The 22,400-nt window shown below is 39.7% G+C and overlaps 1 protein-coding gene across 1 annotated transcript in view; it reads right to left on the bottom strand.

Moving 5' to 3' along the window:
• cfap74 (cilia and flagella associated protein 74) overlaps positions 1–21,794 on the bottom strand; it is an 88,482-nt gene extending 66,688 nt beyond the window's left edge. The window contains exons 1-14 of the mRNA XM_054780615.1: positions 21,754–21,794; positions 21,547–21,645; positions 21,231–21,321; positions 20,491–20,643; positions 19,842–19,940; positions 19,531–19,635; positions 17,848–18,021; positions 17,568–17,678; positions 17,252–17,354; positions 13,016–13,173; positions 12,333–12,543; positions 10,952–11,095; positions 9,550–9,708; positions 9,292–9,410 (exon numbers count right to left, since the gene is read on the bottom strand). Of these exons, the coding sequence (XP_054636590.1) occupies positions 9,292–9,410; positions 9,550–9,708; positions 10,952–11,095; positions 12,333–12,543; positions 13,016–13,173; positions 17,252–17,354; positions 17,568–17,678; positions 17,848–18,021; positions 19,531–19,635; positions 19,842–19,940; positions 20,491–20,643; positions 21,231–21,321; positions 21,547–21,640 (1,721 nt within the window). The 5' untranslated portion in view covers positions 21,641–21,645; positions 21,754–21,794. The remainder of the gene's footprint in view (positions 1–9,291; positions 9,411–9,549; positions 9,709–10,951; positions 11,096–12,332; positions 12,544–13,015; positions 13,174–17,251; positions 17,355–17,567; positions 17,679–17,847; positions 18,022–19,530; positions 19,636–19,841; positions 19,941–20,490; positions 20,644–21,230; positions 21,322–21,546; positions 21,646–21,753) is intronic.
• Between the last annotated feature and the right edge of the window lie 606 nt (positions 21,795–22,400).

Raw genomic sequence — 22,400 nt, 5'->3', positions numbered from 1 at the left:
GGGGTTTTAACCTTCTTGAGGGCAGCGCACAAGGCAGCATTATCTTCCAATAGTGCCTTGATATCATCCTGTCATCATCTTTAAATATCTTGAGATATTCTCGTAGTGCCTTGGTATCCTTGCTCAGTGCTCTATTTCCTCCCTTAAGGTTTATGACTTCATTATGGATCCCCATGAGCATTCCATAGAGGGTGTCATTCTGCGACATATTCAATCTGTGACAGATGTCACCTAAAATCTCGCCTTGTTCGTGCTGCAGTTTGCTTTTGTACCACCTCCTGCTTCAAGGCATGTAATAACATAAAATTTTTTGCTCTCGAGAATATGGTCAAATTCTGGAACGGGTTTTTCAAACGAGGAGTCATCCTCGTCATCCGACAGTCAGACTGGCATTGTTTCTGATTTTGAATCTAAATTTCCAGGGCCGGTATCATTTCGTTGTGTATTTGGCATTGTTGCTAGGCAACCGCTTTGAATTTCAGCAGTCAGCCAGTTAGCTTGGCTTGCTAGCAGCTGTCAGCACTTGTAACTAGATTATTTCAACGAGTCTGTACCTCTCGCCTATCCGAGGGTGTCAGCAATCTGTTCTGATCTTGTGTTTGTGACGTGTAGTCGGGAAAGCACCAAAATAGATTAAAATTCTTGTATCAGCAGAGCTCTTGCCATGTACGTCCTTTCTAGTCAACAACAAGAAAAACAAATAGTAGTACCCCAATAAGGTGTCTAGCTGGACATAACCAGGAGGTTTTCAAGGTTCTATCACAGTGACAAAGTAAGTTAGGAGAAATCTTTATCGAAGTAAAGTTTTGAAAACTTTTCAACTTGCTTTACATCTACATACTGGACATATATAATATGCATGCCTGGTTAAGCTTTGTCTCTGTTCTGGGTCAGGTTGTGTTCACGTGTCATGAGTGAGTGAGGAGTGTGATGCAGTAACAAACATTACTACATTACTCATAACAATTTTGGCACTCAAATACATTATAATCTGAATAATGTGCATTATAATACATTTTAACCGATATTTTGGAGGGAAACACAGAAGATTCCGTTATTTGAGGGCATGAGCAAAATTTGCAAGTCAACATTTCATGAATCATTGAGTAACAATATTTCCTGCTCTGCAGATTGATTTTTGTCATACTTTTAGTTGGCAGAAGACACAAATAATGGTCAAGTGCTATCCACTTGGCACAATGACGATATTCTCTACATGGAGAGAAGCGCGTGTGACCTACGATGGATAAATGTTACATGGTTCAAGTGACACAATTTAATTTTTTTGTGCTCACATTTTATATTTATATATTTTTTCTCTATGCAATGTCCTTTTATTTCTTAATGACGATTTTAATGTTTGTTTTGATTTTCTCATGATGTTTTTCCTGTATTTTACTTGTTTTGATGTACAGCCTTTTGTTTTCAACTGTGGTTGTGGTTAAAGGGCACTATAAATAAAGTTGGTATAGTATGGTGGTATGTCATTTTTAAACTCAATTATCACATTTCAGGTTTGCCTCACAATAAAGGCAGGTACCAAGTGCACAGTCCGCCACTGACTGCAATACATCAATATTCAACAACGTTGACCAAAATACACGCGCTGTGAATACAAAAATATTATTTTGAAAAACACCCATGGTAAATCAAAACAATAGCTTACGACATTAAATATAATCTAAATACGGTATATTGGAGGTGTATAGTCCATTAAATAAGAAGAACAACTGATCAATGGCGGCCATTGGAATAATGATGAGGTTATCAAATAAACGGTATTTTAATTTTTTATACCAAGTCACATACTTTCTGTGAGTAATGCATTACACTTCAGCTACAGCTATAGCACAATATAACCAATGACTTTGTGACCCAGTTACTACTATAATATATTACATTTTGGGGATTGAAAAAAATTCCCAAATTTCATCTCACAGAGTGGAAGTAATGTTTTTCAAGCGGGCATGATTTGAGCCTATTATAAATGGTAGGTGTGATTGCACGCTCAGATACAGTATGTGGTCAAGCACAGACATTCTCACTTACAGCTCTGATAGTGCAGCTTTATCTCACAGCTCGAGCTGAAACCACACAAGATCTCACAGGGGTGTCTTCCGCTCTGCTACCTCATTACAATACTGTACACTACCCACAATGAAGCTATTTGCAAAAACGACAAAAAAAGGTGTTTTAGGTTTATAACATCCCAGTGGTGACAAGCCGGAGAAGAGCTAATTCTGACATGTGGTGGAACAAATGCACCCACGCTGGCCAAGGGGTGGGGTGTGGTTGGTTCATTTTTAGAAACTCTGGGGGCGTATAGGGGACCGTGGGCCGGTGTGAAGCAGCCTGAGCATTTCTCTTTCACTCTCTCTGTTGTGTTAAGGCTTTGTTGTGTCACAACTTGTATACTGTAGGTTTAAATGTGTGGATAACCCTTGGATCTTCCCTCTCTTGATTCAAGAATCAAGGACATAATATTACTTAAATTTCTCATTAGAAATGTAGCCAGACACAGTTCCTTGAGGTGCTACACATCCAGTATCTTACAAAAGTGACTACGCCACTCACATTTCAGCGACCGTTTTACCATTTCATCTCAAGGGACAAGATTATGGGAATGAAAATTGATTTTAACTCGAGAGTAATTGGTGTACAGCTTGTATAGCAGTTTTGTATAGATTTACCATCCACAAAATGACTCAACACACAGCCATTACTGTTTTAATAGCTGGAGACACAAGTGGGTACCAAGATAATTATGTACTGCCTACAGTCAACAATAGTGGTGGTAGCGCCATGGTCCGGGACTGCATGAGTGCTACCGGCACGGAGGAGCTGCAGAATATTAAGTGAAACATGAATTCTGACATGTACTGTGACATTGTGAAGAAGAGCATGATGCCCTCCCTGAGTAAACTAGGCACCGGGCAGATTTTCACATAACGAGGCCAAACACACATCCAAGGAGGGGCGTAAGGTGTCTAACATCCACCAGCTCCACCAGTGATGTCATCATGGAGTGGAAAAGGATTCCACAAACAACTTGTGCAGCTCTGGTGAATTCCATCCCCGAGAGAATTAATGCAGCGCTAGATAACAATGGTGCTCACACAAAATATTGACAATTTGGACACAATTTCGACATGTTCACAGTGAGGTATATTTACAGGTATTGTCCCTTATTTAGACAACAATGGCTGTGTGTTCATTTTCAGTGGACAGTAAATCTAGACTGGTATACAAGCTGTACACAGTCTACTCTAAAATATATCCATTTCAATAGTATTGTCACTTAGAAGATAGAATAAAATGGTTGATGAAACGTGAGGGGTGTACTCAGTTTGGTGTAGATAATGCATCTAATAATAAAATGTAATTACTGTTGTCTGTGGAGTGTTACATTGAACACTACATAAGTGTGACCAGTCAGCCAATGAGAAAGAGAGAGCTCCATTTGAGTTAAGATGCGAGTGCTGGAGCTGATCTGTTCAGACACTGTTTACAGACAATCATTTGTAGCTCGTAGTAATGAGGCAGAAAGAAATCAAAGTTTCGGAGGGTTGGTGTAAGCTGACTGTCATATGCAGTTGGCAACCTGGTGAACACTGCATTTTTGCTCACCTGTGTATTGCTATATCAAGACTGAGAGAGTAAAGACTTGACTCAAGCAATTTCGCATTTAAGTGTTGTGATGCGAGCTGTTGTCCGCACATGAGAGGACAGGCTCAGCTTTCATGTCCAGCAAAATTGACAAGTGCTTGGGGTAGATGGTGGTACATCAGCAGAGTTACAATTAATTACAAGTTACAATTATAAAGCACTTCAGCCCAAAGCGACTTTTATAAAATATAGCACAAAGATAATAATGCTCAGCTTTGACAACGCTGTCAGAGACTTATCAATTTAACAATATGTATTGTGGTTTATGTGATATTTGTAAAGGCTGAATGTTTGTTGCCTGATTGTGTGTGTATCGAATGCTGCTGCTGTGTATTGTTTCTGTAGATACAGTGGAACCACTGAAGTGGAAGTTCTGTAATACAAATCTTTGCAAAAATTATATAGTATATATTAGTTTGAACCGCTTTTATGCACGACATCACACGAGACTTTAGCCAACCCTTCAGCGAGCATTAGATAAACTCTGAATCTGCGTTTTTCTTTGCCTTCTTGTACCTTTTCTGCAAGAAATCCAAAGAGGAGCATCCTCAACACGAGAAGAATATACACTGAAAGTTAAGTGAAGAAGAGTCACATTCAAAGCAGAAACACTCCAGCATCACCATATTTCTCACACTAAGGGTAGAGTGTTTTGTTGCTTTTTATTACATTATTAACAGTAGTTAGCGTCTTTTTGTGTGACCATAAGAATGTTTAAAAGGCGAGATCTGTGAGGGAGATTTTCATCTACTACACATGTGTCAAACTCGTGCCCTGGAGGGCTGAGACGCTGCAGGTTTTCTCTCCAACCAGTTTCTTCAGCAGGTGATTTAATTGATGAGCTCCTTCCCTCAAACTGAAGGTGTTGATCATTAAAATCACCTGCTTTACTGACTGGCTGGAAAGAAAACCCGCAGTGTCTCGGCCCTCCATGGCACGAGTTTGACACACCTGATTTACTATGTTAATACTCAGTGTTTTATTGTTTTTATGTCTTAATATTAACAGGCATTAACTTATTTTTATGCTTTTATCTGCTTTTATTGAAGTCAAACCAACCAAATCTGTTTAATACCCGATGTCATCTTTTTCAACATATATACATATACAGTAGATCCCAGGTGGTTTTGAACGTTACCCCCACGAATAGCAAATAACCACGAGAATTGAGAGCCCATAAACATTTTCTGACAGTCTAATAAAGCCTGGATTATGCTGCTGCATCGAGGTGCCACTGTATACTATGTTCGCTCGCTCCTGCCTCCCCAAACCCTCCTGCTAGCTTGACGTTAATGTTCCCTTCCGATTTTGTATCAACATTTGCAATAACGTTGACTGTTGTAATTATTAGATTAGATTCAGCTCCACAACACTCCCCCGTCTCTCTTCAATCGCCATTGTTCGTTTGCAAAGAAGAAAGCTATCAAGATAAATGCATCAAAGCACAATCCCGGTTTAAGGCCTATAATATGCCTCACACATTTATTAAACACATTTTAAATTAGAAAATTATAGATACTCACACCAGTCCAGGGTGTACCCCATCTGTTGCCCGAAGTCAGCTGGGATAGGCTCCAGCATACCCCCGCGGCCCTAATGAGGAGAAGTGGCATAGAAAATGGATGAATGGATGGATGGATGGATAGATACTCACCACTAATGAATGATGATTGACAGAACAGATGGAATCAGATTCATCGTCTTGGCTTAGCCTGGTTGTCAGGCTATTTATGCTCGTTACAACCGCACTTCCGTCTGCTTTTGTGTCAACTCCATTTTCCTCTAAAGCGACTAGCGGTGGTACGCAGCTCCACTGCTCCGCAGGGTCGACCCGGCTTGCTGTCGGAGAAGCGTTTCTCCAAGCCGCGTCAACATAATCCACACAGTTTGCCTGTTGTACCTCCAGAAATGACTTCAATCCATCCATCCATCTTCTATGCCGCTTATCCTCACTAGGTTCGCAAGGGCATTTCAGAGAAGATTATGAAGGAAATGAGGAGGAACGTGATAACCGAATGCATAAAAATACTGAATAAAGCAAAACTGAATATCAAAATTGCATTTCACTTACATCAATGCATTGAATATGTCCACAACCCACGTTTGGATCCCGACCCATGAGTTGAGAATCTCTGACTTGAAACATTGCAAGCACAGTTAACAATTTGACTCCAATTCGATATCATGGTTCTGTACTGTAATTATAGCTCTAAAATGTGTTATTGTGACATATTTTGATTGAAAATAAGAGAAGATAAGCTTTTCCGTTTTACAGTCATTTTTAAACAATATAAAAGAACGTGATGGAAGTGGAACATATGAATTTAAAATAAATACCCCCAAAATAATTGAATTCTTTCTAAATAAATAATACATAAAATGTGGTTCCGATTGCAGTCTGCTGTGGCTAATCCTGCAACTCAAGTCACAACACCATAAATATTTTCTGAGTAAGAAAAATTGACAAAGCAAAATGAAAATAAAAAGTGACTAAGTGACTCAAGAAGGTCACAACATGAATAATTAAAAAAACAAAACAACTTATTATTTCATAGCATGGTGAATGTGCAGGGCACAACTTGTGCACAAGAGTGTCTTAGAGTTGTTGGATTGTGTATCTCATGAGTTGTGATCAATTTGCTTTTGTGGTGACTAGGTCTGTCACAACACATCCAACTCAGAAACGAGACGATGCACAAAACTGGGCCCATGAGAACGAGACCAGACAAGATTTTAACATTAATTTTAAGGCAAGTATAATGGAAAAAATATGAATTGACAAACACACTTCTATTTAACCGAGTCACAAAACTATGCAGGTGTGTTTTGAAATGCTTATTGTTCCACAAATTTAAACTAAATGATATAATTGTCAACATTTTTTTAGACCAAATAAATAACCACTGTTATAATAATAATAATAATAATAATAATAATAATAATAATAATAATAATAATAATAATAAAAATAATAATAATGCAATAATTCATTGAACATGTAATCTTTCACTCTGTAAAGTTGCATTTGTGACATGTATTTTGACTGTCTGTGAGCTATTCTGTATTTACTTTGCTGACCAAACATCTCAGTGAGTGTTGACTGTTAGGACAAAGGCTCTGCATCTCAATGTGAAGTTTTTTTCCTAGATGGGAAAACTCAGTTGGTTGGATATGTTTGAGGTGGGCAAGTTTGTTTTGTTGCCTTTGATGTTGCTACCAATTTCGAATACATTCGGCATATTGGCATGTTCGTGTTGATGGGCTCACCTTGTTCATTATTAATGTTTCCACACGAGGGGTGTTGCATTTGGCTTTACAAACATCTTTTTGCAAGTTTTTTTCTGAACGAGACATCTTGTCACATTTTAATCTCGCGTGACAGCCCTTGTGGTGATTAACCCGCCAGTGCTGTGCAGTCAGGGCTAGCAAGACCTTCACTGTTGGCCTAAACACAACCAGAAGCACTGGCCTATATTTACAACTCAAACTGTGGTATTTCCTCAATGAAATTGTACTAATTAATCAATTATTTCCATTTAGCAGCATGTTTCTTGGCTGCGCTGCTTCCAGTAGTGTATTTGTATGTTGGATTTTGTCCAGATTTCAGCTTCTGTGCGTTGTCATGTTAATCCAATCTGACCAGGGCCTTCAGAATCAGAACTGTTGGCTCATGTCACATACACACTAATAGTAATGGGGCTGGGTTTTTTTTTATAGCCAATCAGACTTCAGATTCGCCTCTCAGGGCTAGCAAGCGGACCCAGAATGACGTCAACACTTTTCTGTCCTGATTGGTTGATCAGAGTAAAACTGTTCAACAAGCCAAGCTACACCCACAATGGCTGAGAGGGAGAAACTGACATATCTGGTGAGTAGTTGCATTTTACTTAAAAGGTTTTATTTATGCTTGTTACATTTGGCTGAGCACCAACTTTGCAAGCACCAATGTATCACTGCAGCTATTTAGCAGAAACCTACGGTGTAGTTCCCATTCTTTAACAAGGGCAACCCTAGTTCTAGCCTTGGCACGGCACTTATTATTATCATGATTTTTAATCAGTGTCTGCCAAAAAGAATTCTGTACGGTTAAAGGAAAACTTAACTTTTTTTGGAATTTTTTAAATCAGCCACAACCCTAATGTGAGATTTGAACACAGATGTCGATCTCTTTTCTATGCGTTCTAAAGATCTAAAAACAGCTAAAAGAGACAGCTTAAGAATGCACGTAGTGGGATGCAACTATTCCGCCCATAAAGTTCTCTGAAAAAAACCCACCAAAAACCACTAACAACGCTCCATTTACATAATGTTACCTGCATATGAACCAAGTTAAAGCGTCAATGTTATTATTATTGTTATGAACATTGTTATGCTAAAGAACTACTTTACTGGTGGAGTGACACCCCCCACACCACACCGGCTAGCTAATAGCCGGCTAGAGACTAGCTTCACCACACACTCGCTAATAGCGCATCAGCTCCGTGCGTCAGGCCACGAGCGAATGGTAACGCTATATACTGGAGCTGATGCTGTGCTTTTGTTTTTGAGTTTGAGTTACGAGCATTGATGAGATGCCTCTTTTTATCTGTTTTTATATGTTTAGAACGCACAGAAAAGAGAAAGACATATGTGTTTATGACTCACATAAGGATTGTGGATGATGAACAAAATGTTTAAAAATATGCAGTTTTCCTTTAAGTCCCCACTGAAGGCCCATGTACCAAATGCACCGCCCACCACTGTTACCCACAATATAGTTAAGACATTCACCAAGTTCCCGGGTGATGTGATTGTTGTAGCAACAGAGCCGTTGCTACGTGGTTATTGATTGTTGTTTAGTGGAAAGTAAACGGTTCATACCACTTATCCTCAACTCCTGTCATGTTCTGAATCACAGCTCCACATTTGGTGAACCTCGACGTAATATGTCGACTGACAATGGTGAGAACAGCACAGCTGTACCAACATTGTTTGAGAATAACAAGGTAGCTAACATTGGTGCTATCTATGTTGCGATGGTTAAGTTGGCTGACTTTTGGCAACAGCCCACGCCGGTGGTTTCAACACATCAAAGCCCAGTTCCGACTGCAAGGAATAACACCGCACGTGACAAAGTATTGGCACGTAGTGATCGTGCTGGACCTCCACTGTCTCTCATACTGCAGGAACGACAGAAAATTTTAATGGTTTTCAAACTGTGACTTTTTCATACTGTGGTATACCTTGAAACCAGTAACTGGCCCATGCCTAAAAAATAGTAATAACATATTACTATTATAGCAGTAGGAACAGCAATGACTTATTTTATTTTTATTTATTTTTTATATTTAAGTATTACTATTAGAATGAAATAGAAAAAATACTATAGAAATAGTAATAAATAACAATAATTTATTAGGAATAAATTATTAAATAGTACTATTTTATTACTATTTCTATTATTCCATTATTTCTTATGGGAAAAATTGTTTTGAAATCCAAAAAGTCAGAAGTCGACCTCTGAGGTTTCACTGCATGCACAGCACCCTTGCAAATATTGTAAATACCACTAGGATCCCTTTAGAAATACCGATTCCACCAAGAGAATCTTTGGATTGTGGCCCATTGTTTTGCCGGGTCACTTACTTGATCAAGATAAAATCCTGCAGTTGAGCAGAGACCCCAAGGAGCTTGCAGTGATTCGTTATGTAGCTGATGTTAGTCAGAATGACTTTCTTTTTGTAAGTTTCCCCCACTTCAAAGTCCTAAAATAGACAGAAAACATTGACTGATCACAAAAAAATGTTAATGATTACATTTTAATAGCTTTGTCCACTGTTTGTTCATTTGAAGTATGATTAAAACCTCTAGGAATGCTAATTTAGTGAAACAAGTTGTGAGTACCTTGAACAGGATGACTTCTGGCTTACTGCTAAATGAAGGCCCTTTTAACTCTTTTGCACCAAGTTTTTTGGATGTTATGCTAAGCTTTGGGCTGGCCACTGTAGGTTTTTCTTGTTTCAGAACTGTTGCCGCCAACACTCTTTTCTGATTCAAAGGGAGCTGTAAGCACACAAGGATGGTATTACTGATAAGACATAACATAATACAATCAAAGGTCAGTGCTATTAAAAGAAAGCTGCTTATTATAGAGCAAAGCACTCAGTGGATGAAAAGCACTTTCTGTGCACATAGTTTCATCTTGAGATAACAAAATAGATAAAAATAAAACCTTCAAGCCAATGTTCCAACTCAGTATGACAAATTGTCAAATGTGCAGAATCCAGTGTGTGAATTCTGCACATGAATGCTGCATGTCATCTTCAGCATGTGACTGTGTATTAGAGGTATCAAGAGTACATTTGATACCAATTATTCCTAGTTATTGAAACGACAACATGTATATTAGGTGGTTTAATAGAGAACTTCAAAATACAAACCTTTGTTTCATCCTATATTTTGTAAATTTGTTAAAGAACTGTCATTTGATCATCCGCCTCTCACGAGCCTGCTCCTATTGCTGTGCTCATCTATTGCGGTGGCCATTAACTGCGCTGGGACAGAGCTTTGATGAGGGCACGAGTCGGGTCCATTAGATCACTTACACTCCACTTGTCACATGCTCAGGCCTCGGAAGCTGCACTGTGGCTCGCTCTAAGGTATCAAAGGCACCAGCACAATGAGAAGTGATGTCTGTCACCCTACATTTCATGTGTGGGCTGCTGCATGAGCTGGAGAGCACCCCTCAGACACACTGCAGTTAGTGCCTCAGAGCTACCTTTGAGCAAAGAATTTTATATTGCAGCACTTGTGGCACACTACACAAACCTGCTACAACATTGTGACAACTTGGAAAATCTAATGAGATGCAATGCAAGAACTGTATATAAAACTAACTTTGGAATGAGTCTGAATGCTGACCTGGGTGCAGGTGGAGGGTGTACACAAAACACTTGGCATGGGGATATGCAGATGTGTCTCCACCATCCTTTCATTTACATTCTTCCACCACAAGATAATCAACATATTGCCACATGAAGGCAAGACTTGCCTTGCCTGCTTCCGATTCACAAACACTGACAGATGCAGTTATCGGAACACACTAATAAGCACAGTCAACTTGTATTTTGGTTTCAGCATAGAGCCACTACTCCCAGTTCGACACCATCGTAATTAAATCAGTGGAATAAACACCAGTACAATTATTTTGGTCGTTATAATAAAGCTGTCCTGCAACTATTTAGGAAATTATTTATGGGAGTTTTCATTTCAGTGTATTTTGGCGGATTGGGGGATTTCACCTAACCTTGTAGTTCTGGTCCCACAGCCCACAGAATTCAGGCTCCTCCAGGCTGTCAGGAAGGCTCAGGTTTAGCATTCCCTTTTGGATGATGTTTTCCTGGTACTGTGACTCTAATGATGAGCCGCTGCTTACACTGATGTTTCTCAACTGTTGGGAAAATTTTCACAAACATCTGCACAGTCTTCTTAAAATGATAGAATCTCAAAAACATGAGTATGCCCCTCACAGTTCAGCAACTATTTTATTATACACTGCCTAGTAAAAAACCCCAACTAAAATCAGGTTGTCAACAACTGTCCAATGCATTATTAAAAGACAGTGGGGAAAACCTTTGCAATGGTCCTCCATACATACAAGATCTTGTTGAAAAATGATTGCAATTCTCGACAGAAATAAATGTTGTGACATTGCAGAAGCTAGTGGAAATTATGCCCCAGCGACGCATGTCGCAATCAAAGCTCAAGGTCAAACGAAATATTAAGTGAGTGTGACCTTTTTTCTTTTGGCCGGGCAGTGTTTTCTCAAGGGACAATACTAGAAAAATGAAATTTTGATCTGCTTTAAAGTATTAAGTATTAAGCTGGGAAAGCAGTTCTGGTTTATTGTCCTGTGAAAGTGACTCAGCACACTGCCATTGTTGTCCAAATAGTTGGCAACACAAGTGAGTACACCTCGCAGTGAACATGTCCAAATTGTCTCCAATGTGTCAATATTTGCAAGCACCATTGTTATCTAGCACTCCCTTAATCCTCTTGGACAAGAGATGCACAGGCTGTAACTGGAATCCTCTTCCACTCCTCCATAATGACATCACTGGTGGAGCAGTTGGATGTTAAGACACCTTGCACTCCTCCAACTTCCTTTCTTCCTTCTGTCCTTGTGCTTGAGGATGCCTCACAGTTCCTCAATTGGGTTTGGAGGCCTGGAGGAGCCATACTTGGCTCCCTTCCGCTTCAGGCACTTGATATTTTGAATGTGTGTTTGGGCTCCTTATCATGCTGCAAAACTTGTTTAATGTCAGAGTAATTCCATGTTGGAATTTATGTTTCTTGAATGAACCGCAGCACCCCAGTGCCGGCAGCGCTCATGCAGTCTCAGACCATTACGCTACCACCATGCTCGATAGTACACAAGAGACAATTATAGTTCTATTCATTTGTGTTGCCAGCTTTTTAGACAATAATGGCTGTGTGTTGAACCAATTCCAGTGGACAGTATATGTATACTGCTTTACAAGCTGTAAACGGACTACTTTAAATTGCAAGTTATCGCAAACACTTGATTGCAGTTGTTGCTGCTAAGGGTGGCACAACCAGTTAAGGCAATCACTTGTTCACACATTATTTCACACAAATAACATAGATAGATGATGATATCCACCCACTGTTGCCTCTCTCTCTGCGCCTGTCTGTGATGTGCAATCCAGGTAACGCAGGAGCTTCTCTCTTATCCTGCCTGGAGAAAGGGTGGTTTGACCAGTGCGGGATTTTGGCAGTGGTGCCTGCTGAGCTTTTCTACTCTTCAGCACCTGCTCCTCCATAAGGATCTTGTCCACAATCTCGACTCTCTTTGCCTTCTGTCTCTCCTTGAATTCCCTAAGAAGAGCACATCAACAGCATGGTTTATGCAGAAATGGGGTCATGTATACCTCAGCACAGCGAGAGAAAAACACCTACACACCTCTCCACAGAGTGGGAGTGGAGGACATGCATGTGGGTGAGGAGAGGAGAGCAGAGGGGAAGAGAGGAGAGAAGAGGGAGAATGTAATGGTGATAAATGAGTAGCATTTTGTGCAAAACATCTGCTGTAATTAGCAAAGAATTGACACAAATCTGATTTAAATAATGTAACCTAACCACTTTTGAAATGGTGGTGAAATATGGCATTTTTGTAGCTGGATGTTGGAGTGCACCATTGCGAGGGTTTACACATAAAGATGGAGCCCTGCTCAGTCACAGTGATGCACATGTGCATAAAAAAAGTCCAGTTCAAATACACAACTTTTCATAAAATTTCCATCTAAGTTCTCATGAGAACACACCAGGGAGAGGAGAGGAGAGGACATACTCTTGCTTTCTTTTTATCTCCTCCTCTCGTTTCTGTTGAAACATGTGCTTGGTACTGTTAAAGCCTTGGGCCTGCAGGGATTCTTTCAGCCGGTTCTGTTGACATTCTTTCTTCAGGGTCTTTGCTTTGGCTCTGCTTTGTCTGACCCGTAAGTTCTCCTAAAGAAACAGCACAAGATTTATGAAGCAACACCACCACAACCTGTTCCATGCAAGTAGACTTCTAACATATTCCTAATTTAATGAAGGGACAGCTGCACATTTAAGAGATACAAATAAGAGATACATATTCATCAGTGGTGATACATATTTATCAGTAGATTTCTTCAAAAATATGTAACCACTGGTGTTTAAAATATCACAGCAATAACAAATTGCAGTAATTTCGTCTACCTCAATTGGGGAGTTTGGGGTTTGCATAGTAACAAAAACTACGAGGTGTGTCACAAGACACCCAACTCATGAGAGGAGACAATGCACAAAATTGGGTCAACGAGAACAAGACAAGATGACATTTTAACATTAATTTTATGAAAAGTACAATTTTAAAGAAATTACTGGATAAATGTTTTTATTTAACCGGGTAACAAATGAGTGCAGGTGCATTTTGAAACGTTTATTGTTGCACAAATTGACGCTATACTATGCTATTGTCAATAATGCAATGCAGTTCCAACCTACTGCACACCAATTCTCCAACCTACTCCCACCGCGAATGGTTGGAAAAGGCTTCCTTATAAACCCCGCGCCCTCTCACCAGGGCAAGAAAAAAACCTCACAAAAACCACAAAACCATCAATTAACAAAATAACACAAAACACATGATTCTTCTACTGCAACCACAATTTGCAAAAATGTTCTGTTTAATACAGAAAATGGAAAACAACCTCTGCCGGCAATGACATTGTGGAAGTGTGCCGGCGATTATATCTTACAGGTGGTGACGTGAGCTATGATTCTGGATGCCGTGAACACTCTACGGCAAGTTTGAATGCTTATGTTTTTTGCTGGAACCAGAAATGAGTGTTATGGATGTAAAATCAGACAGGCAGAAACACAGAGTGTGCACCCTCGATGCGCCACCAGGTTGATAAGACTGTTACACGGGAACGCGTGCATGTGTGTCACTTGCAGAAAAATCTTAGTGTTTTCATTAGTTATTAGTATCATCATCTTAGCTTTTTCTAGTTACATTATGCCATTATGCTCTATTTGTCCACTTTTTCTGTTTTTTTGCTTATTGTTTTTTTACAATGAGCCATGTTCCACAGATGGCCCCTGCACCACACTTGCACACCCATATGTGTTTCATCAAGAAGGCGAGGTGCTACCAGGTGCCAGGATTGTTTCCAAGGTCTACCTTCTTGGTACTATCGTTGGTAAGGGGATGGGTTGCATTGTGGAGGGGTGTATGCAGCTTTCAGACCCGCACTGCATTACACCAGTGGTTCTGAATTGTTTTCAGTCATGCCCCCACTGGGGGACGGAAATGTTTTTGTGCTTTTTGTCTGTCAATGATAACAGCAATTAAGGGTGCAGACGAGTCCAAACATGTACATGTTTTGATCTGAAGATTCTTAATTGATCAAATTTGATCAAATGTAAAATTCCTATAGCTTCTGCTTGGACACTGGCGTCGCAGCTGTGCAACTCCGAAAAACAGCCATACGTCACTCGCTGACACTGACAACACCAGGTAGGTTGGATTGCAATGTTTAATGTGTGTGTAAAGCACTTAAGCACTTGCAGTCCTGCCTCGCGCACTGACAAATCCATTTTATACTGTATTATCATTCATAGTAGCGATGCTAGTTCAAACTCTGATTGGCTGCTGGCTGCCCTGTTCTCATGAGACAGCTTTTCTCCAAACAAGAAATCTAATCATGTTTTAGTCTCGTGAGATCTCGTGACACGCCAAAAACTACCATTGGATGAATCCATGTAGCTACATGAAGTGGTTGTATATAGTTTGCAGTTACATTTGCAGTGCCCTATGCTCAAGTACGGTATTTTAAAATGCTGTGTGGCATATGATCACATTATTGTACTTAAAGTGTGACGTGCATAATATGTATCAGGAGTGTCCCAAGATCTCGTGACACTAGAACTCCTGAGATTAAAATGTGACAAGATTTCCTGTTCAGAAAAAACTGTCTCGTGGGCACTAGGCCTGAGATGATAATAAAAAAATTAATCACACAATAAATTAACTACTAACTAATTTTGCCGGCTTCAATATATTGCCATGTGCATGCGTTTCTGTTTTCCTCGTCTCTCGCCTCCAAACAGGCACGAGGATTCACTCTGTGCATTGGTTTCAGCACCCCTTCAGCCCTTTAGTCAGTCAGTCTCTTTTGTCTCTGTGCGTGGAGACGGGGCCGGTAGTATACACACAGAGTGAAAAAAAGTGTAACAAAGTAGAAATTAAATAAGTAGATTGCAATATACTGCGATTGGCTGGCGACGAGTCGAGGGTGTACCCCGCCTGTCGCCCGAAGTCAGCTGGGATAAGCTCCAGCATACCCCCGCGACGCTATTTAGGAGAAGCGGCATAGAAAATGGATGGATGGATTGCAATATATTGTTATATATTTTGGATATTTTCATTGTTCTTTTCTTAAAAGTAAAGGAAGTAAAATGTCTCGTGAAAAAGTCATTGCCCCCCCCATTAAAACGTAACTTGACTGAGATTAATTGAGATCTATCGGTCTGGAAAAGGTTGGAAAGCCATTTCTAAAGCTTTGTGAATCCAGCGAACAACAGCGAGAGCCATTATCCACAGATGATGAAAAACATGGAACAGTGGTGAAACTTCCCAGGAGTGGCCGGCCAACCAAAATTACCCCAAGAGAGCAGCGACAACTAATACAAGAGGTCACAAAAAGACCCCACAACAACATCAAAAGAACTACAGGCCTCACTTGCCTCAGTTAAGGTCCGTGTTCATGACTCCACCATAACAAAGCCACTGGGCAAAAACGGTCTACATGGTAGAGTTCCAAAACGAAAAACACTGCTGAACAAAACAACATTAAGGCTTGACTCAATTTTGCCAGAAAACATCTTGATGATGCCCAAGACTTTTGGAAAAAATACTCTGTGGCCTGACGAGAAAAAATTTTACTTTTTGGAAGGCGTGTGTCCCATTAAATCTGCCGTAAAAGTAACGTCACGTTTCAGAAAAAGAATATCATACCAACAGTAAAATGTGGTGGTGGTAGTGTGATGGTCTGGTGTTATTTTGCTGCTTCAGGACCTGGTAGACTTTCTGTGATAAATGGAACCATGGATTCTGCTGTCCACCAAAAAATCCTGAAGGAGAATGTCCGGTTATCTGTTGGTGACCTCAAGCTAAAACCAACTTGGGTTCTGCAGCAGGACAATGACCCAAAACACACCAGTAAGTCCACCTCTAAATGGCTGAAGAAAAACAAAATTAAGACTTTGGAGTGGCGTAGTCAAAGTCCTGACCTGAATACTACATGTGATGTGGCATGACCTTAAAATGGCGGTTCATGCTCAAAAACCCTCCAATGTAGCTGAATTACAACAATTCTGCAAAAATGAGTGGGCCAAAATTCCTCCACAGCGCTGTAAGAGACTCATTGCAAGTTATCGCAAATGCTTGATTGGAGTTGTTGCCTCTAAGGGTGACCCAACCAGTTATTAGGTATAAGGGGCAATCACTTTTTCACATAAGGCCATGTATGTTTGGATTTTTTTCTCCCTTAATAAGGAAAAGTTTCATTTAAAAACTGCATTTTGTGTTCAGTTCTGTTGTCATTGACTAATATTTACATTTGTTTGATGATCTGAAACGTGTGCCAAACATGCAAAAAAAAAAAAAGAACTCAGGAAGGGGGCAAACAAGCATCCACTAAAATGAAAGCTAAAACTGTTTCTGTTTATTTATTATTGTTATTATTATTATTATTATTGTTTACTTATTATTATTATTTATCTATGTGTTGCACACACGCAGTACCCGAGTGTACTTTAAGTGGCTGTATGTTACCATGGTTGCAGAAACTGAAATTCAGAATTAGAGAAGGCACCCACAACTGTGAACACCATCTTTCTTTTAACATTTTGGGCTTTAATCACTGTATCTATGAAGACAGCAGATGCATATTTCATGTTCTTGTTCATCTCCGATTACCAAGATAGTGTTAATATATGACCGCGTGTGTTATAATTGCCAAACTAGGATATGATACGGGACGTTCTCCTTGCTTACTTGGTTTGCTTCTATGTTAGATTTAAGGTGCTTCACAGCCTGTATTCTCTTTTCCAGGGCCTCTTTCCTCTGCTGCTCTCTCACAGCCTCTTGCTGCCATATCCTAAAGGAAGAGTACAATTAGTAGAATGACACAGTACAAAGCAACACCAACACTGTGCATAGTGAATACACTAACTTGTGAGTTGTTTCTACATTTCTATTAATTCTGAAAAGCATGGCTAGTTCTATTGCAGGAGAGGGGTGTGTGTGGCAGAATCAGGCTTGTCTACCTCACTACTTTCACACTCATATTAATAACTGTTTATAGGATTACCTTCTGATGGTCTCCTTCAAGTGCTTGGCTGCAATATTGTGGTTCGTGTGGACCTCTTCTATTTTTTTCCGACACAAAGTCTCTTCTTTCTCCAGCATGTCTGCCTGTTTTCTGTCATCACACCAAGGTCACATGAGTTTTCATGGTTTATAGTGAAAGCGGTAGCACAAAGTAGGCAATGATTCCATTTGGTATTTCAACATCAATATTTCTCATGCGTATGCATAAAAAAGCAGTGCACTCACAACTATTCAGTCAAAATGTGGAAGATAGTCCTTACTTCTTGAGAAGTACATGCTTTTGCTGCAGGGTTTGGTTGTTTTTCCTTTCCTGTTGCAGTCTTTTCACCGCCTTCTGGGCTTTGAGGACCTTGAAGACCCGCTCGTCTTCCTGCACCTCCTGCCGCAGCATGGAGAACTTTTCAACCTCCAACCCCACCTCACTCAGCTCAAGCCTGAGCAGAAAGACCAAAAATGATTATGATTGTATGTAGTGTACATCATGTATCATACTTTCCTTTTGTTAGACTTTACTCTGAAACAACTACACCAGCTCAGTCTTCTGACAGTCTACTTTAAATTGCTCTCAGTTGTATTCTAAATAAATTGTAACTGCGCAGCATAGCTGATTTGACGCTTCTGAACCAAAAGTGCAATACAGCCCACTCAAAACCTCACTGAAGCTTGAGTTCAGCCACATAGCAGGTCTCCAGCAAACAGATCAACAACAGTATATGTGGGTCACAGTCCCCCACTCAGCATGCAGAGCAGCAAGACCTACCGAGGAAGGTCGTGGAGCACAGCTACCTCAGGATACTATATACTAAGAACAATGTTATACAAGAAACATTTGTGACAGGTGAAAACATAGTAGTAAAAAGAGTGATCGTGGTGGCGGCAAAAAAAAATCAGATTTATTTAGTTGCAATGGCCACATTCATAGTATTCAGTGCGGCTCCGGGGCTGCAAATATTTAAATTGCCCGGGTCCAGGGCCCACGCAACCCACACTACACCACCATCTGGCCTATCACAGCTGACTTCGGTCGAGAGGCGGGGTACACCCTGGACTGGTCCCCAGCCAATCGCTATGACAAAATTGTAACATTTTTTAGCACAACAAGTAAAATTGTAGAGAATCGTAATTAATTATTGTTTTTTCAGTTTTTATCTAGAAAATACATATATATATATATAATTATCTAATCTATTTATGTGTTCTTTATTAAAACTACTTACTTTCCCCTGAAAGCAACCTGAAGAGCACTTGAAAAATATATAAAAAAATATATATACATACACACAGATATGTATTCATACACACATATACTGTACATATATATATATACATATATGTATATATACATATACATATATATATATATATATATATATATATATACATATATATATACATACATACTACATAATACATATATATATACACATATACACACACACACACACACACACACACACACACACATATATATATACATACACGTATGTACGTATGTATGTATAGGCCTTGCAATGAAGATGCCTGTGTACAGTATTTACCACTGTGAAGCTGCTGCGGAAAGTGTTATGTAAGCTGGTGATCAGACTGAAAACACGACTGTGTTAAAATAGAACAAAACAAAAACATGAGTGGCTGAGTTGAAGTAGGTGTATCAAGTATCATTTAGATGATGGGTTACACTGAAGGAAGCAATTGTGCGAGATAGATGCATATGAAGGCTTACACCAAATACCGAGTATCTGAGATTAGTTATAATGCACAGTAGTATGTGATCTAGTGGAAATGCATATTTACACAGGGGATAATTTGCAAGGTGTGGCACTGCTTCTGAACGAGGTTTCTCTATTTTCATGGCCCAATCTGTGGCTGCACCCACCAACTGTGTAGAACAGTGGTTCAGTTAGTTAGTCCCTGCCAAAACACTTTTCCCCACAGACACTCACTCCTGGTGCCTGAGCTCATTGTTGGTGTGGGCTTCCATCTCCTCTTCCCTTTGCAGCGTGGAACACAGATTCTTATGCTGAGCCCGCAAACGATTAAGTACCGCGCTGCAGAATGAGATAAACACAGTTGCAAATGCAGAGATTGTAACAAAACGACTGCTGTGTTATTATTATAGACTGTATTCCTGGTTTGTTCACTTCCAATACACTATTGTGGGACCGCTGAGATTTACTTACAATTGTTAACAAAATACTATAATATGGGGGCTTCAAAACACAAAACTGTTCATTACTGTTCATGAGGAACGGACTTGTTTTCTGCTGCTTCCTGACGTTCTATTTCGTGCTCCAAGACATCCCGCTGCTCCTGTAGACTCTGAATGCTCTGATGTAAGAGGTTAAGGTCCTCTCTTGAAATGGAAATAAACATGAGATGAGACAGAAAGCATGCAAATGTTGACAGAGACACACAATCTGAAATCAAAGTCAACCAAAAGCATCCAGCCCGCATTTTCAACTGGGGCCGTTGCAGTAAAAGCCAAACTATAAAACAGCAATGCAGCGTGTGCAGTGGGCCAACAATTTTGTGAGGGAGTGCTGATCATCATGAAAAGGAAATGAAATGGCGCATGGCATGTGGTAAAAGCCGCAGAAGGGTTAAGAGTTGCGGGTTCTTGAGTTCCATTTAACTCATGCTTGATCAGAGTGCAGCTCAGCTCCATGATGACTTTGAAAGATGTAGTGTGCAAGAAAAATGACAGACACATTTGCTGGGACTGCATCATGCATAACTAACATGGAATTAAAGAGGGAAGAAAGCTGACATTTTGGAAATACTTTTCTCCTCAGGTGAGATGGCAAACCGTAAAATTGGTTGTTACAAGAATTACCTGATGGGGCCTTGAGCAAGGATCTAGACACACACAAGTTGCAGAGCTGTTTTAGTTGCTTAGACCAAACCTGGCTTTCAAGAGGGCACACTCCCGCTGTCTCTGGAAATTGTCCAGCTGGTCCAGGTTCCGTCTCAGCTTGAACATCCGTGCTGTCTCTACATAAGTCATCTCTTTCACGTCTGCTTGCTCAGCCACAAGGTCACCATCACTATCATTGTCCCTTGGAGGCAGAATAAAAATTGCCAATAAGTACACTGTTGTAAAATAAAGTCATGTGAAAAACATGGTGTTGGAATTTTTTCAGGACAATGGGTTGTGCTCCAAATGCTTTGTAATACATGCATTGTGCATGAAATAATCCTCAAAAGTTCTTTAATCACAATACAAATGCTCAATGACTTAGGGACAATATACCTGTAGTTGCTTAGTCCCCACTTGTGCCCTTGCAAAGATGTGTTGCTTGAGGGCGGCCATGTTTTTCAACCAATCTTGCTCAAATTTTATAGACATGTGCTTGTCAGTCTGCTAATGGTAACAGTCCAGGAGTAAAATAATTCTAATCACAGTTTTCAAATGCCTTTATATTCTGTATCATGGTCCTTGATATGCAATATTTATTTTACTGGACACAATAATCCACAGAATTACTGAAGTCTGTTAAAATAGTGCCCTATGGTGATATCAAGAGGTTTTTTTTAAGGGGTTTTTTAAGAGTTTTTAAGAGTCATATGCATATTACGCCCCACGTAGATGAAGACAAAAGCAGAATAACAGTATATTGTCTAAAATAAATAAAATAATACTCACTGGGACAACTCTTCTAACCATTCAAGATCAGGAAGCTCTTCTGCTTCTTCATCCTTAAAGTCATCAGTCTTAAAATCATCCTCTTCCTTGCCTTAACAAACAAACATCAGTATTAACTTGAGTTCATCTCTATCTCAATAAAGGTAACATAGACAAATACTCTCAGTAGCAACAACATTCGCTATATTAGGTCCAGTATACACATTAGATTGATTGAAGTAGTGTTGAACTACACAGCATTATTGACAGTTGCTTCTAATGTTTTGGATTTTCATATAGTATGTATCTGATTGCTTATGATTAAATACAAACTCACCATCGATGTCCTCATTTGCATTAAGGTCGTCAGTGTTGACTTCACAGCTATCTGCCCCCACATCCCATTCACAATCATTGTCTTCCTGCTCCATTTTGCCTGAAAACACATTGAATTAGCCTGACGCTGTAGCTGTCAACATATATAGCCACGAAACCTTGTCAACTGAATGCAATTTGTTACTGAACACATCATAAGTTAACATACATGTTGGCTATTGCGATAGATTCACATCGAAGGGTACGAGTTTAGCGGGAAGGGTACCACAATAAATAGCTACAAAAATAAGATAAAAAGCATCATTAGCTTATTGGGACATTGCTAGCGTGCCAAACCAGTAAAAACTGATCACAATGTAAATTACCTGTTCGTTCTTTACTTGTCACGATACTTTTTAAACTGTACTTAAAGGCTCACAGTGGTTCAATCTATCCGACATGTTTGTTACTGTTTCCTTGGCAACGATAGAAGCCGGAAGTACATACATGTCTTGTGCTGGCGACAGTTGCAGCCTATTTTGCATTATCCCCAAAATATAAATATTATGACGCCTGTGGCGTCAATTGTATGTTTATTGCTTATTAGGAATTTAATTCTATATTTTGTACTCAACACTGAGACAAGGCTCTCATTTTTGCAGTTAAGCGCTTACTTCCTGTCTGTATTTGGGAATGCTGTGAGGAGCATCAATTTGACTGGCCCAATTATTCATAGTTCTGAGCTCTGTTTTTATTTTTACTGCCTATTCCAAACTCCGGTATAAACACATATTTAATAAATATTTAATAAAGTGAATGGTAAATCAATTGCAAATTGCAATAATGTTTCATTGCATCACATTTGATTTCCACTTT

This window comes from Dunckerocampus dactyliophorus, chromosome 1, assembly GCF_027744805.1.
Source record: "Dunckerocampus dactyliophorus isolate RoL2022-P2 chromosome 1, RoL_Ddac_1.1, whole genome shotgun sequence".
Classification (NCBI taxonomy): Eukaryota; Metazoa; Chordata; class Actinopteri; order Syngnathiformes; family Syngnathidae; genus Dunckerocampus; species Dunckerocampus dactyliophorus.
The sequence above is the reverse complement of the archived record's forward strand: the minus strand, read 5'-3'. Positions and strand labels throughout refer to the sequence as shown.